General features: G+C 41.3%; 1 protein-coding gene across 1 annotated transcript; it reads right to left on the bottom strand.

Annotated features, from left to right (window-relative positions):
- LOC104728640 lies at window positions 7,235-9,754 on the bottom strand. Its single transcript, XM_010447595.1, has 6 exons — window positions 8,805-9,754; window positions 8,601-8,745; window positions 7,731-8,483; window positions 7,541-7,607; window positions 7,329-7,483; window positions 7,235-7,258 (listed from the first exon to the last, which is right to left on the bottom strand). The coding sequence occupies exons 1-6, from the start codon at window positions 9,752-9,754 to the stop codon at window positions 7,235-7,237; spliced, it is 2,094 nt and encodes a 697-aa protein (XP_010445897.1).

Below are 16,235 nucleotides of genomic sequence, written 5' to 3'. Positions count from 1 at the left end.
GGGGGGTAGAATTGATCTTGTGGGTTAGCCACATTGTTACTCCTATAAGAGAGATTGTTATTCTTGAATCCTCCTTGCTTGTAACTTTTGAATCCTCCCTGGTTTTGCATTTAGCACAACTCAGCAAACTCCCTATCTCCTTCTTGGACTGGAGCTTCTTCTTCACCAATGAAGTGAATGGTCTTTGATTGGCTTAGGAGAATCTTGTCAAGCTTCTCATTGACCATCTTTAAACCCTGCTGGTATTTGTCCTCTTGATCAATGGAGGTGATCCTTATGGTTCTATCATAATCTTCATTATAATTACCATCTGATTGAGCAAGATTCTCTACCAACTCCCAGCCTTCTTCCACATTCTTGTTGAGAAAGTTTCCATTGGAGGCTGTATCAAGTAGCATTCTAATCTTGGGTAGAACTCCTCTGTACAAAGTGCTGAGCAAAGACTCATTGCTGAATCCATGGTGGGGACACTGAGTTTGGAATCCTTTAAATCTCTCCCATGCCTCACAAAAACTTTCATTATTTCTCTGTGCAAAACCTGAAATTTCATTCCTCAACCTAGCAGTCCTTGCATTGGAGAAGAACTTGGCCAGAAAAGCTTTCTTGCATGCATCCCATGTGGTTATTGCTCCAGTAGGAAGAGTCTTCTCCCAGAGATGAGCTTTGTCTCCAAGGGAAAATGGGAATAGCCTTAACTTGAAGCCATCTTCACTCACTCCATTGATTTTTGTGAGTCCACATATCCTGTCAAACTCATCAAGGTGATCTAGAGGATCCTCCATTGGCAACCCATGAAATTTGTTGGCTTGTATCATGGAGATCAATCCACTCTTGATTTCATAATTATTATTGGCAACTGCAGGAGGCACAATACCAGCTCTTTGGTTGTGTGTGTTAGGTGCATCCCCAGCACCAATGTTCCTTGCCCTTGGAGCTTGTTGATCTTGTTGCTCCATTAGCACTTGTTGTTCTTGTTCCTGATTGATTCTTGTTCTCTGCTGTCTCAGGTCCCTTGGTGGTCGGTTGATGTGATCAAGGAGTCTCTGAAGATTGTGATGACCCTTGGATCTTGTTTGCATCAACAGACTCGAGTACAGACTCGGACAGGCACTCGGTCGAGCGCAGGCTCGAGTGGATGGTCGAGTCGACTGGGAGGTGAGGTATATTTATATCCGGCTTCTGACTCGATCATGAACTCGAGCACTCACTCGGTCGAGTGGCGATCGAGTTGAAGGTCGAGTTGGTACCTGAAACTCAATCACAAACAAGCAGTAGAAGAATCGAGATCAGTAGCGAACAAGGGGATAACGGAACTTAATCTTAGACTAATATAGACCCTATTGTCACAAATAAAAACTCAAATGGGCAACGGCGCCAAATTGAAACTAGTATCTTTCTTGTGTGTGTGAAATGGAATGTGAATGAATGATATGATGATGAACAATGGTGAAAGCAAGGTGTTTCAATTCCCCTTATGCAATTGTAGTATAAGAGGTATCAATCCTAAATGAGTGAATGCAAGCAATCAGGGTGTGCAATACTTGTCTAAGTTAAGCCAATTATAGAGGGTGTTTTTCACTAACAACCTATTGCAGAATGTAAAAGCTGAATGGACAAGATACTAAATGTAATGGAACAAAATGATTATGGCAGTAATGAAACTAGAACATATATCAAACTATAGTAATGCAGGTAATGAACTAATGCAAGGAAAGTAATTAACAAGAAACTAAATGAATGCAACAGAAATGCAACTAGAATGAAATAAAAAACAAGACAGGACATACACAAATCATAAACAAGAGTTCTGGGAATGAACTCGAGCAAGCACTCGATCGAGTGTAGATCGAGTGCAGGGTCGAGCTGGACAAAAACGTAAAACAGAGCAATGCAGACAAAACAGAGCAAGACAAAAGTAAATCAAACAACGATCAAACAACAGGATTTAGACTAAGAAATCAATAGACAAGGAAGGTCTTAGGGATGGATTCATGGGCTGAACTTAGATTGTGGTTATCTAACTTGATCAACAAACCTCAATCAACATGAGCTAATCTCTAGACATTAATCTCTAAGAACATGTTAATCCACTCTCATGGCAAAAACAATCAAGCTCATATATTTCTAGACTTGTTCTCACAAAGTAAAGAATCTATACAAGCAAGCATTAAGCAATATGTCAAGAATCAAACAAGACTTCTAATCTCTTAGCAAGCCTAATGATAATCTCTAGATCTAGCCTTATCTATGCACCTTAGACATTGGTGTGATGCTAAGAAGCTTGAGATCAAACCCTACCCTCTCAGTTATAGGATCAGCATTAAGAACATCTAGCCTAGAAGAGATCTACAACAATCAAGCTTGACCAAATCAAATAACCACAACATCCATCCAGCCTAAACCATCCCTAAGAGCTAAGGAAACTACTCACAATCACACATGATGAACAGCAAAGTCATAAACCCAGAAAAACACGAAACTTGCATGATTAGAAAGATAAAACAGAGATCTACAATATTGGAGAAGGAATCAAACTCGAATTCTTGATACTTTGAAAGTTATGAAACAAACAAGTATGAAGAATCTTGTGTTTTCTCCTTCAAAAGAGGTACAAGATCTAAGAAAATAAAAGTGCAAAAAGCATAAATTCCCAAAAAGGGTAAAATACTAGGTTTGAGAATATCTAAAAAGCTGCCCCCTTGTGGCTGCAGGGTACAAGGTCCTTAAATAGGAAAAAGGAGAGGAAGCCCTAAAAATGCTAAAAGACAAAATAGCCAGGCGGCTCGGCCAACTCGACCCGGTGCTCGGTCGAGTGACCGGTCGAGTTGGGTTTTCTTGTGCTCCTTCCACTCGGTCGAGTCACTCTCAGCACACGGTCGAGTGTCTGGTCGAGTGGGCAGTCGAGTGGGACTCCGGACCTTGGTTCTCCAGCCTTAACTCCTTTGCTTTCTCCTCATGATTGCTTCACTTCTCCTCAGCATTGCTTCCATGCTCCTTAGGCTCTAAAATCACCAGTTTATGCAAGAAAAGATGCAAATGCAATGCAACTACACTCTAATGCAAGAACAATCCTAAAACTATGCAATAATGGTGAAAAAGGATAGCAAATGATGCAAAAGATGTGAATATATTAAGGGAAAATAGGGTAAAATATATGAACATCATATGCAAACCAACAAAAAGACCGGCCAATTACAATATGGTTGAGCTAAGCTGGTTGTTGAGAGTTCGAGGAAGCAGGAGGAGGAGATGCTACAATCTCTTGATGGATCGGAGTCTACTATTTGATTTAGAAGAGAGAAATTGAACGAAATTTTTTTAGAGGTAACATATATTTTTAAAATTTTGTTTTACTTTGTTTTGTTTTAAAATATTTATATAATTTTTAAAATACATGTGTAGGAAACTATTAAAACCAAGGGATGGGTTTTCGGACTAGGAAATCTCTCCGAAATAAGTTCGTTTTCTCGTTCATCGGGTTTTTCATTTGCTCCCACCCAAGAGCTCCAACAAGCTATGCAAGAGAAGGATGATCGGATTGCAGCTTTGGAAAAGGAAAAGGAAGAACAAAAAGCGGGGAACAAAAGAAGGGACGAGGAGGACAAGAAGAGGGACGCGGAGCTAGCAGCGTTCATGAGTGAGATGCAAGACATTCCGCTTCTTAGGTTTTCTTGAATCTTTGCTTTCTTTTTGGAACAATTATTTGTTTTCGGTTCTTAGAGTATTTTGCATGTTTTCACTTAAAAAATATTTTTTCTAAAACTTTTAACTTTCGTTTAAATATATAAGCATTTCAGTTTTAATGAATATTTTCAGTATTAAATTTATATAATTATGCTATTTAATAAAATATATACATATATATCCGTCGAAAATCTGTCGGAAACGACAGACATTTTCCGATACATTCCGTCGGACATCTGTCAGAAATGACGGACTTTCTCGGAACATACCATCGGTAATTTGTAGAAAACGACAAGCTTTCTCGAAATTTCATCGTTAAATAGTTGGTTATTTCGTCGGTTCGACGAACATTTTCCGATATTGTTCAGTCAGTAATATTGTCGGAAACATAACTCCGAAGAATGTCCGACAAACAATTACCGACGGGCTTACCGACAAACCCATCTCCCACGGATTTTCGACAAGCAATTATTAACAGATTTACCGACAAACCGACCGTCAATATATTTGTCGATAATCTGTCGGTAATTGCCTGTTTCATAAATCCGTCGGTAATTACTGACAGATTACCGACAGATTTATTTTTTCGACAACCTAAAACCGACGGACACATCCGTCAGTAATTTGTTGGTAATAGGTGTTTTCCAACGACTTTCTAACGGATATGCTTGTCAGTCATAAGCTAGTTTCTTGTAGTGAAAATCAGTGGCACACATTATCTTAAATGCGAATAACCCGTACATTTTGGAATGCCTAACAATTTTAAGTCAAGCTTAATGTCTTCAGTTGCAATGATATGAAGCCTGGGGGTCAAGAACATGAAATAAGATTTTACAAGCCAGAGTTAAACTTCCACAACTAGGATAGGCTCAATTAAACAGGTTGGGCTCAACAATAAACAGAAATTAAGGGTGCTAAATTAATAAATTATAACGGGACCTTCTCCGTTTCTTGGTGATCAACAATAATATGATGATGTCAAATCATTTCGTTGTGATTAAGCTATTGTATTTGAATGATTCCGCTGACTCTGCGTGGAAATTTTTTATCAAGCATAAAAAAGTACTACTTAATCTATTGAATTAAATCATCTCAATATTTTGCAACTTCGTCATTCACTTAACTGCATATCAATCTGTAGTTGTTGAATGTTGAGTATCAATTTAGTATACATGTTTAGTATCAATTTCATATCTTGGTAAGTGGAAGGATAAATATAGCAGATTCGTTTCCAAAAGATGGCGGCGATCGAAGGGAACCCTAATATAGCAGATTCGTTTTCATATCTTGCTACCATGCTGGATGTAGGGGAGAGAGGCCGTCCACCAGGGGATCCTCCTGATCGGCCTATGTCATGGGTCAACAAAGTGAAGAGTAGTGGTGGTGCTGGGTTTTTAACACGGGATGAAGTGATGGATGATGTGTTTTTTAGGGAGCGAGTGCGGCTGTCTTTTCCTAATGGGAAGAATGGTGAACCTGAGATCGTTATAAATGAGGAAGTCCTATCAGCGATGAACAGCTTATGGCAGCAGTGCATGATTGTGAAGGTGCTAGGCCGTAATATTTTTGTATCTGTGTTGAGCAGGAGACTGCGGGAGATGTGCAAGCCAGCGGGGGAGATGTTGGTGATGGATCTCCCGCGTCAGTTTTTTATGGTGCGCTTTGCGGTGGAGGAAGAGATTATGGCGGCTTTAACGGGTGGTCCGTAGAAAATCTTTGGGAGTTATCTAATGGTGCAACGGTGGTCTCCGGACTTTGACCCGTTACGGGATGAGATCGTTACAACTCCTGTTTGGGTTCGGTTATTGCATCTCCCAGTGACCTTTTACCACAAGGCTATCCTGTTGAGCATTGCGGAGGGTCTGGGGACACCGCTTAAAGTGGACCTCACTACGTTACACTTTGAGAGGGCTCGTTTTGCTAGGGTGTGTGTGGAAGTTAACTTGTGGGATCCGCTCAAAGGCACTGTGTTAATCAACAGAGAGAGATACTTCGTTTCTTATGAGGGGTTAACAAACATATGTTTGAATTGTGGAATCTATGGGCATTTGGTCCACTCTTGTCCGCGGATTGTATATGAGAGAGAGGTGAACCTAGTATTCCAGTGGGGCCAGTGTAGAGGAGTCCACCGCGGACAGATTCAGGTGAGGATGGTTTCACATTGGTTGCTTCGAGAAATAGAAAGACGGTTACACAAGATTCTCCGGTGGTGTTTGCGGCGGGGGGTTCCGGTAAGGGCTCGAAAAGGGACCGTCGTGTTGTGGCTCAGGGAAAATATTCTGGGGATATTCCGATATCTAACAGTTTTGGAAGGTTGGAGCTGGATTTGGCATCCCGCGAATCAAGGGAAATTGATATTGTTACGGGAGATAAGGAAAATCAGGATCCTCAGAAGGTGATACGATCAGATATGCGTCTGGAGTACGTAAGGGGGAACACGTCGCATAAGGGGGTGATTAAACAACAAAGGGGAGCTAAAGAAGGCTTGAAAGAAAGGAAGGCAGTGGGCCTTAACGCCCAAGATGTGACTGGTCCGAGGCCCAAATCTTTCAAACCTAATATGCCCACACGAAGGCTGGTGTTTGGCCCAACTAAGGGAGAATTGGAACTTTCTGCGAGTGGAAAGAGATTGAGAGAGGAGAAGGAGAGTTGGGGTCGATTGGGTGGAGTTTTTTCGATCGGGAGAGATCAGAGTGGGGTTGGCAGTTCACTCGCCCCGACGAACTTAGATGTCGGTGGCGGTTCTCCGCTGGGATCCGGTGGCTCTCCCGCGGTGGGGGTCGCCGTTCTCCAGCAGGAGGAGTCGATGGTGGTCCTCCCCGGTTTTTCGAATCTTTTTTGAAAGCTCAATGATAGATCTAATACTATGGAATTGTCGGAGGCGAATAAACCTAATTTTCGGAGGTCAATCCGGTATATGTTGAAGAAGTGTAAGGCGGATGTTCTGGCAGTTTTCGAGACGCATGCCGGTGGGGATCGAGCAGCTCTGATACGCCCAAATTCGAGGATCACTCAGCCGGATTAGAAAGGATGGAAACTCGCCAAGGTGCAAGGTGCAACAAGGGAGATTTAATGGATTGAAGGGTCGCACAGCAGTTGCGGAAGGCTGCTGATATTCCCAACTCCAATGGCTGCTAGATATGACACACTAGTCCAGGAAAAGGAGGTTGTTGCTTGGATATTACATACCAAGAAACAAGAAAATGTTCTAGACAAAGAACAAAGAGATAGACTAATAAAATGAAAAGGAAAATTTATTGATTATTCTCAAATAAGATTACATGAGTTTATATAGTGATAAGAAACTTGGTAACGAAGCCAAGTATTAATTGTTCTTGAAACCAAAAGATAATAAAGATAGTAAGTTGAATGAAGATTCAACCCTTGGTGCATGTTTCTCATCCCAAGGTGTCTTTCCCAAGGTGAGTTGAACTCTATTTTCGTCACCCTCTTTTGACCACAAAATAAAGTGATTATTTTGGGCTTTCTTGGGCTTGTATTATGCCCAAAGTGGACTGTACTTGATATATATCATCCCCAATATAAATTCTCATGTTCTCTTTGCTCCAACTATCTTCAAATATCAAATGAACAGCTCCAACAAGCTGTTTGGTCCTTGCCCTTGTCATTGGTCCAACAGGTACAAGCATAGCATCCTCAGGAACAAGCTCCTCTGGTTCAATCTCAGCTACATATTCCTCAAGTTCAAGGTCAGCTACTAGTTCATCCTCCTTAGCTCCATCCATGATCACATCATCCCCCTCTTTTTGAAAAGGATTTAACCTCAAATCTGGATCATCTGCCACAAAAGGAACTAAATCATCAACATTAAATCTTGAACTCACATTGTACTTACCTTGAAGATCAAGTTGGTAGACACTGTCATTGATCTTTCTTTTAATCTCGCATTTGAATCCAACATCCTTTTTGATGACTTATGTAAGTGGTGCAGCTATAGTCCTAAAGTCCTTCACAAAGTGCCTATGGAATCCAGCTAGTCCATGAAAGCTCCTTATTTTTCCAACGGTCTTAGGGCTTGGCCATACTCTTATAGCTTTAACTTTCTCCTCATCAACCTTAATGCCATCTGCACTAACAACAAAACCTAGAAAGACAAGGTTATCCGTACAAAAAGTGCATTTCTTGAGATTGGCAAACAACTTTTCCTCCCTAAGAATTGTTAGAACCGCTTTTAGATGCTGATCATGTTCATCCAGATTCTTGTTATAGACTAAGATATTATCAAAGTAAACTACAACAAAGATTCCAATGAATTTTCTCAAAACATGGTTCATTAACCTCATAAAAGTATTGGGTGCATTTGTTAGCCCAAAAGGAATAACCAACCATTCATACAACCCATGCTTAATTTTGAAACCAGTTTTCCATTCATCACCCTCTTTCATGAGTATTTGGTGATATCCACTTTTGAGATCTATCTTAGAAAAGATACAAGAACCATGCAGTTCGTCAAGCATATCATAAGGCCTAGGAATAGGATGATGATACTTTACCGTAATGTTGTTGATGTCTCTACAATCAACACACATGTGCCAAGAGTCATCCTTCTTAGGCACAAGGAGAACAGGTACATAAAATGAGCTTAGGCTCTCCCTGATGTAACCTTTTTCAAGAAGTTCTCCAATCTGCTTTTGAAGTCCCTTTGTTTCCAATGAATTGGTTCGATAAGCCGACCGGTTTGGAAGTGACGCACCTGGGATGAAATCAATTTGGTGTTCTATACCTCTTATTGGCGGCAAACTGTCAGGGTTCTCTTTTGGAAAGATATCTAAGAATTCCTGCAAAACACCTATCAAATCACTCGGGAGCTCCGGTGCAAGGTCAGAAAATCCTATTTAGTGTTTATTTATATACAAGAAAAACAATGGCTGTTGAGAGTACAAAGATTTCCTTACTTGACTTTCTTTGACAAAGAAGTTGGAGTTCTTAGGAGATACCTCAGGTTTTGCTGGTTTAATTTCTTTGTCTCGGCTATTCTTCAACTGGACCTGGTCTTGATGGACCTCCAATGGAGTTAAAGGAACCAAAGTGATCTTTTTCCTGTATGATCAAAGGAATGTTGGTTGGTGTAGCCATCATGTATCGCCCTCATGTCAAACTGCCAAGGTCGTCCTAGAAGGATATGGCTTGCATCCATGGGAAGGACATTGCACAGGATCTCGTCTTCATATCGGCCGATGGTAAGAGGAACCGTGACTTGCTCCCTGACGTATTGTTCACCCATTTCATTCAACCATTCCAGTTTAAAGGGTCGCGGATGAGGTCTGGTCTCAAGTCCAAGTTTCCTAACAAGAGAATCACTAGAAACGTTAGTACAGCTTCCACCGTCAATGATCAAAGAACAAACTTTATCTTGAACTAAACATCTAGTGTGAAAGAGATTCTCCCTTTGTTCTCGGTCATTGGACTTAGGCTGAACGCTCAATGATCTCCTAGTGACCAGAAGTGTCCCTTGAGTTGGATATTCAAATTGTTCTTCCTCTTCGTCAAAGATTGGACCGAGATCTTCCTCTTTTTCTTTTTCGTCCTCAGACTCCACTTCATCGTTATCTAGAAGGATCATTACCTTTTGATTCGGACATTTGTTGGCATAATGTCCAAGTCCTTGACATTTCAAACACCGAATATCCCTTGCCCAATTATTGGTCTCGACTGCCTTTCCTTTATCAAAACGAGCAGGAGCATTAGTCTTAAAAACTGAAGTTGATGGGGTTGGAGACTTACCTTTATCTTGATAACTTGATTTTGGAGCAAAGGAAGGTTTAGAGAAACCCTTCCTCTTGTTTTGTTGTTCGATTAGAACCGCCTTGTGCAACATTTCCTCCAAGCCTTCATATTCTTGAAGCTCCATTTTGTCCTGAATGTCCCGGTTAAGGCCTGCAAGGAATCTGGCCATGGTAGCTTCTAAGGTTTCATCTACATCCGCCTTTATCATTAAGCTTTCCATTTCCTGGAAATAGTCCTCCATAGATTTGGTTCCTTGAAGCAAGTGTCTGAGTTTTTGGTGGAGATCTTTGTGGTAATGAACCGGCACAAACCGTTTCCTCATTAATGTAGTGAGCTCATCCCATGAAGCTATTGATCATCCACCTGTCCTTATCCTGTGAGTCACAACTTGATCATACCAGTTAGTAACATAGCCTATAAACTCAGTTGCTCCTAATCTAACCTTCTTGAGTTCAGAAATTTTTTGACAATCGAACACTAACTCCATTTTCCTGTCCCAATCTAGGTAAACATCCGGATCATCTACTCTATCATTTCTTGTAACAAAAGGATTAACATCACCTTGATCACGGTTTCTATGATTTCGTCTAGGTCGGTTGATGGATCGACCATTTTCTTCATGGAACTCCTCGTCTTCAATTTCCTCCTCGGGCCGGTAAGTCCTCCTTGAATGTTTTCTCCTGGCTGCGGGTCTAGAACGGGTTTGTTGGCTATTATAAATCTCGTCGAGCCTCTGGTGTAGTTTTTCTAAACCTGTATCCATAAGGTTAGTAATAGTGTCATTCAATGCCCTCATTTGCAAGTTAGATAGNTTTAAACCACCTAAATTGTCATTTCTTGTACCAAAAGGATTAACATCACCTTGATCACGGTTTCTATGACTTCGTCTAGGTCGGTTGATGGATCGATCATCTTCTTCATGGAACTCCTCTTCTTCAATTTCCTCCTCGGGCCGGTGAGTCCTCCTTGAACTATCTCTCCTGGCTGCGGGTATAGAACGGGTTTGTTGGCTATTCTGAATCTCGTCGAGCCTGTGGTGTAGTTCTTCTATACCTTTATTAATAAGGTTAGTAATAGTGTCATTCAATGCCCTCATTTGCAAGTTAGGTAGCCCGGCGACAGAATTTCTTGGCCGATCTCTTTCTCCATCGCTTTCCATGGTTTCCTGAAAACTTAACACCAAAAGTTAGCAGATAAAAAATCCACACACACAAAAGTGTTTCTCTCAATTTTGGTAGGTCACTCAAGAGCTTTCTCTCTAAGTTCTAAGAGAACAAATCCAAGCAACCCAATGGAGTTCCCAAGTAACAAGGCAAGAAGGAAGATAGAAAGACAAGAGGATTTTGAAATCTGTTTTAACCACTCCAAGGCTAGATTTCTCCTCAGCCAGCAGGATTTTTCTTCCACGACCTAGCTAAATGCAAATCTTTTTTTTTTTTTTTGAAATAGAAATGGCCTAAGTAAGGAGATGACCCAGATTTAAGATAGAAAGAAGAAGAAGAAGTATTTAGAAATGGAAGATGAGAAGATGAACAGACAAATACCGGTTGAGTGGCTCTGATACCACTTGATACGCCCAAATTCGAGAATCACTCAGCCGGATTAGAAAGGATAGAAACTTGCCAAGTTGAAAGGTGCAACAAGGGAGATTTAATGGATTGAAGGGTCGCACAGCAGTTGCGGAAGGATGCTGATATTCCCAACTCCAATGGCTGCTAGATATGACACACTAGTCCAGCAAAAGAAGGCTGTTGCTTGGATATTACACACCAAGAAACAAGAAAATGTTCTAGACAAAGAACAAAGAGATAGACTAATAAAATGAAAAGGAAAATTGATTGGTTATTCTCAAATGAGATTACATGAGTTTATATAGTGATAAAAAACTTGGTAACAAAGCCAAGTCTTAATTGTTCTTGAAACTAAAAGATAATAAAGATAGTAAGTTGAATGAAGATTCAAACCTTGGTGCATGTTTCTCTTCCCAAGGTGTCTTTCCCAAGGTGAGTTGAACTCTATTTTCGTCACCCTCTTTTGATTCTTATATTTGGGTCGATGCAACAGGTCAGAGTGGGGGTCTATGGTTACTTTGGCGGTCTGGGATTGGCGAGATGGAGGTGGTGGAGTCTTCGGACCAATTCATATATGCGAAGTTTGTTAATGGGGAGATGATATTGAATCTGATTGTCGTCTACGCAGCTCTGACGGTGAGCAGATGTAGCGGTTTGGGGGATCAGCTTTGAGAGATTATGCGAAGTGTGGTAGGGCCTTTAATCGTGGGAGGGGATTTTAACATGATCGTGAGGGTTGATGAACGCTCCAAAGGAAATGGTAGACTTTCGCCGGATTCTGTGGCGTTTGGAAACTGGATTAATGAGTCATCGTTGATTGATATGGGCTTCCAAGGTAAGCAATTTACTTGGAGGAGAGGGCGCGTTGAGAGTTCTCTAGTGGCAAAGCGCCTTGATAGGGTTCTTTGTTGTCCCGAGGCTCGTTTGTTGTGGCAGGAGGCTAAGGTGGCACATTTGCCGTTCTTATCCTCGGATCACGTTCCCCTATATGTGCAGTTATCTCCCGAGACATCACAGGATGTTCGAAGGAGACCCTTTCGTTTTGAGGCGGCATGGATGAAGCATGAGGGATTCAAGGAGCTGCTGTCGGTTTCTTGGAGAAGGGATTTGAGCACTCCTGATGCTCTGAAACAGCTTCAATCAACACTGTCCAAATGGAACAGGGAGATGTTTAGTGTGGTTCAGAAACGTAAGGAGATACTGCTGAAGGAGACAGTGTCCAAACCCTACTAGAGCTTGTTCCAACTGATGAGTTGCTGAGCCGAGAAGAGAGCTTGATTAAGGAGTTTGACCTGATTCTAGAACAGGAGGAGTTGTTGTGGTTCCAGAAATCTAGGGAGAGATAAATTACTTGCGGGGAGAGAAATACTACTTTCTTCCATATGTCCACGATTATTCGGAGGTGGAGAAACCAGATTGAGATGTTGAAAAATAATAAGGGGAACTGGATTACTAATACGCATGAGTTAGAAAAACTGGTTGTAGAGTATTACCAGCGTCTGTACTCTCTGCAAGATGTGGAGGAGGTAGTTGAGAAGTTACCGAGTGTAGGTTTCATGCAGTTGTCAGGTATGGATAAGCTGGTCCTGGAGAAGTCTTTTGTTGCTTCGGAGATTAAACATGCTATCCAGGGAATGGGGAATTTGAAGGCTCCAGGACCAAACGGATATCAACCGGTTTTCTACAAACAGAGTTGGGAGGTGGTTGGTGAGTTAGTGGTGAAGTTCGCTCTGGACTTTTTTGCTACAGGGATACTTCCGTCGGATACTAATGACGCTTTGTTGGTGCTTATTGCTAAGGTGGCTAAACCTGAGAGCATCACCCAGTTTAGACCGATTAGTTTGTGCAATGTGCTGTTCCAAATTATTACGAAGACCATGGTAGAAAGACTGAAGCGGGTCATGACGAAGCTGGTGGGACCTGCACAGTCCAGTTTTATTCCTGGGAGACTGGAAACTGACAATATTGTGGTAATGCAGGAAGCAGTACACTTTATGAGGCCGAAAAAGGGTCGTAAAGGGTGGATGCTCTTGAAGTTAGACCTGGAAAAAGCTTATGACAGGATCCGATGGGATTTCCTTGAGGATACACTTCGATTGGCAGGACTTTCAGCGGTTTGGGTCCAATGGATAATGCAGTGCATTGCTGGTCCTTCACTCTGTTGTGGAATGGAGAAAAGACAGAGGCCTTTAAGCCGTTGAGAGGCCTCAGACAGGGTGACCTGTTATCGCCCTTTCTGTTTGTTCTCTGTATGGAAAGTTTGTGTCATCTCATTGATAGGGCCGTGATAGGTGGAAGGTGGAAGACGATTTGGTTATCTCAAGGAGGTCCTAAGCTTTCCCACATTTGTTTTGCAGATGACTTGATTCTATTTGCGGAAGCTTCAGTCTCACAAATAAGGGTTCTCAGGAGTGTGTTGGAACAGTTTTGTGGTGCCTCGGGGCAGAAGGTCATTCTTGATAAATCTAAAATATTTTTCTCCAACAATGTCTCGAGTGATCTAGGGCTCATCAGTGAAGCGAGTGGTATTAAAGTTAACAAGGACTTAGGTAAGTACATGGGGATGCCGGTCCTTCATAAAAGGATGAATAAGGAGACATTTAGTGCTATTTTGGAGAGAGTGTCCTCGCGTTTGGCAGGTTGGAAGAGCCACTCTCAGAGTTTGGCTGGGCGCCTGACACTTACTAAAGCGGTGCTATCTTCTATTCCGGTTCATTCCATGAGCACAATGATGCTCCCTCAATCGATATTGTCCTCTCTGGATAAAACATCAATCATTCCTATGGGGGAGCACAGCAGGGAAAAGGAAATTACATCTTCTATCTTGGGAGAGAGTCTGTTTGCCTAAGAGGGAAGGTGGTGCAGGACTTAGAACTGCAAAACAGATGGATATGGCACTGATTGCTAAAGTGGGTTGGAGACTCCTTCATGATAGGGAGAGTTTGTGGGCGCATGTGTTGCGGAGTAAATATAAGATTGGAGATACCATTGCTAGTCATTGGTTAACGGTAAAGTCGAACTGGTGCCACCTCCCACACTCCATATTTTACACAAGTGCCTTCGATGTCGTTCCACATTAGTCATAATTGCTCGATTACCAACTAACCATAAGAACACTCTTACTCTCTCTAGTACTTGTAGTCTCTCCCTCTGCGTCGGAAATATGAACCGTTGAGACAATTATTCATATTTTACGAGATTGTCCGGCTATGCATGGAGTGTGGGAGACACTACTTCCGACATAGAGGCATCAGGTATTCTTTGATAGTGCTCTGTTGGAATGGGTTGATATGAATTTGTCAGATGGACGGTCGGTTGATGGAGTTCCATGGTCCACCTTGTTCTCTATGGCCGTATGGTGGGGCTGGAAATAGAGGTGTGGGAACGTGTTTGGGGAGAATGGGATATGGATCGAGTGCGTTTTCTCAAAAGATTTGGCTAAGGAGGTGACACTTGCGAATCTTCAAAAGGAATCTTTGACTAAGAAACCGCCTCGGGTTGAGCAGTTGATTGGGTGGCAGAAACCGAGTGTTGGCTGGATGAAAATGAACACTGATGGTGCCTCACATGGTAATTCAGGTCCTGCGACAGCCGGAGGAGTGTTACGGGACAGTGCGGGCCAGTGGTGTGGGGGGTTCGCTTTAAACATAGGGCGGTGTTCGGCAAGTCTAGCAGAACTTTGGGGAGTTTATTATGGGCTGTGTGCTGCTTGGGAGAAGGGTGACACTTGTCTTGAGTTGGAGGTGGACTCGAAGCTAGCGGTGGGTTTTCTTAACACAGGGATTAGTGATTTACACCCCCTGTTTTTCCTGGTACGCATGTGCCATGGCTTTCTTGCTAAGGACTGGCCAGTCTGGATTACTCACATTTACAGGGAGGCTAATCGGCTAACTATGATTTTTCGTTACCTTTAGGTTTTCACTCCTTGGTTGTTATTCCCTCGGAGTTATGTCAGATTTTTGAAGAGGATGAACTTGGTTCTTTGTTTCCACGTTCTGTTGATGTGTAATTTTTTAGTTTTTGAATAAATACTGGGAGATTCTTCTCCCGGTCCCTTACCAAAAAAAAAATTTCATATCTTGGTTGATTAGGAAACTAGAATGAATCGTTTTAGTGTATATGTAATCCACATAACCCTGCAGGAATATACACAATATTCTCTAAACTAATTATACCGTCTCTGTTCTTGTATCAATTGATATTGGTCATCTCTTCCGAAAAGAAATTCATACTTCATACTTTGATTTTTATGTACACATCATACACCTATATATGTTATAGAGAAAGTTCATAATGCTATTTGCTTTAACATTTATTATTTGTCATTCTTACTTGGGCTGTCCTCTCATTCACATTGTATTAAAAAATCACTCCCTATTACTGTTTAATATAAAGTATATTTGGAATTTGTACATATTCTCCTAGGTTTACATTTAAGGTTACTGAGTCCTGGTTAGGATCCAACCGCCACTTGGCAAGCCCAATGAAGTGTAATTATTTGTAGGGGTGGTGGAACTACCAAGTTTAATTCACGCTACCAAAACAGGTTTAGCAGCATTGGTGGCATGAGAAACAATGACTTACATACATAAAATCTTGGAAAACATATGGGTCATGCATGTCCTTTACACACATATAATAATGTGTGCATGATCTCTAAACCTTTGGTTTTTTGATGTTGCAGTAGGAAAACCGTTGGAAAGAGATTATGCATGCTTGGTTATTTTGACAACATGTCATGGAACTGAATCATCAATAGAATAACAACAGCTAGTATATATTTTTGTAATGTTTAGAAAGAAAATAAAACTTTATAATCTAGCAAATGGAGGTTAAAAGAAAAAAGTCTAACCACCAATGAACAGCTAATCCGTAAGATTTAATGCATTGTACCTTGATCGAACTTAGACACAACAAAACATTTCCGAGCTGTGTTTATTTGTTTATATAATGAACAATGACCTTTGACATATTAAATTTTATTTGTTTGTGTATGTAAGGGTGATCTTAAGACACGCAAACGAGTATGAATCTCATCTTGTCGGAATCTCAAATAATATTGTGCCGTCCTTTGGTCTTTTCAGTATCTCTATGTTTATTATCTTTCAACAATACGTATTATTGTAGGAATTTGAATCAAGCTGATTACAGTTACACAACGACAACATTAGCATTAACCCATTAAACTTGCTCTAGGCACGAGTAACTTTGTTGTTTAAACTAGAAAGTATC

This window comes from Camelina sativa, chromosome 11 (assembly GCF_000633955.1).
Source record: "Camelina sativa cultivar DH55 chromosome 11, Cs, whole genome shotgun sequence".
Lineage (NCBI taxonomy): Eukaryota > Viridiplantae > Streptophyta > Magnoliopsida > Brassicales > Brassicaceae > Camelina > Camelina sativa.
The sequence above is the reverse complement of the archived record's forward strand: the minus strand, read 5'-3'. Positions and strand labels throughout refer to the sequence as shown.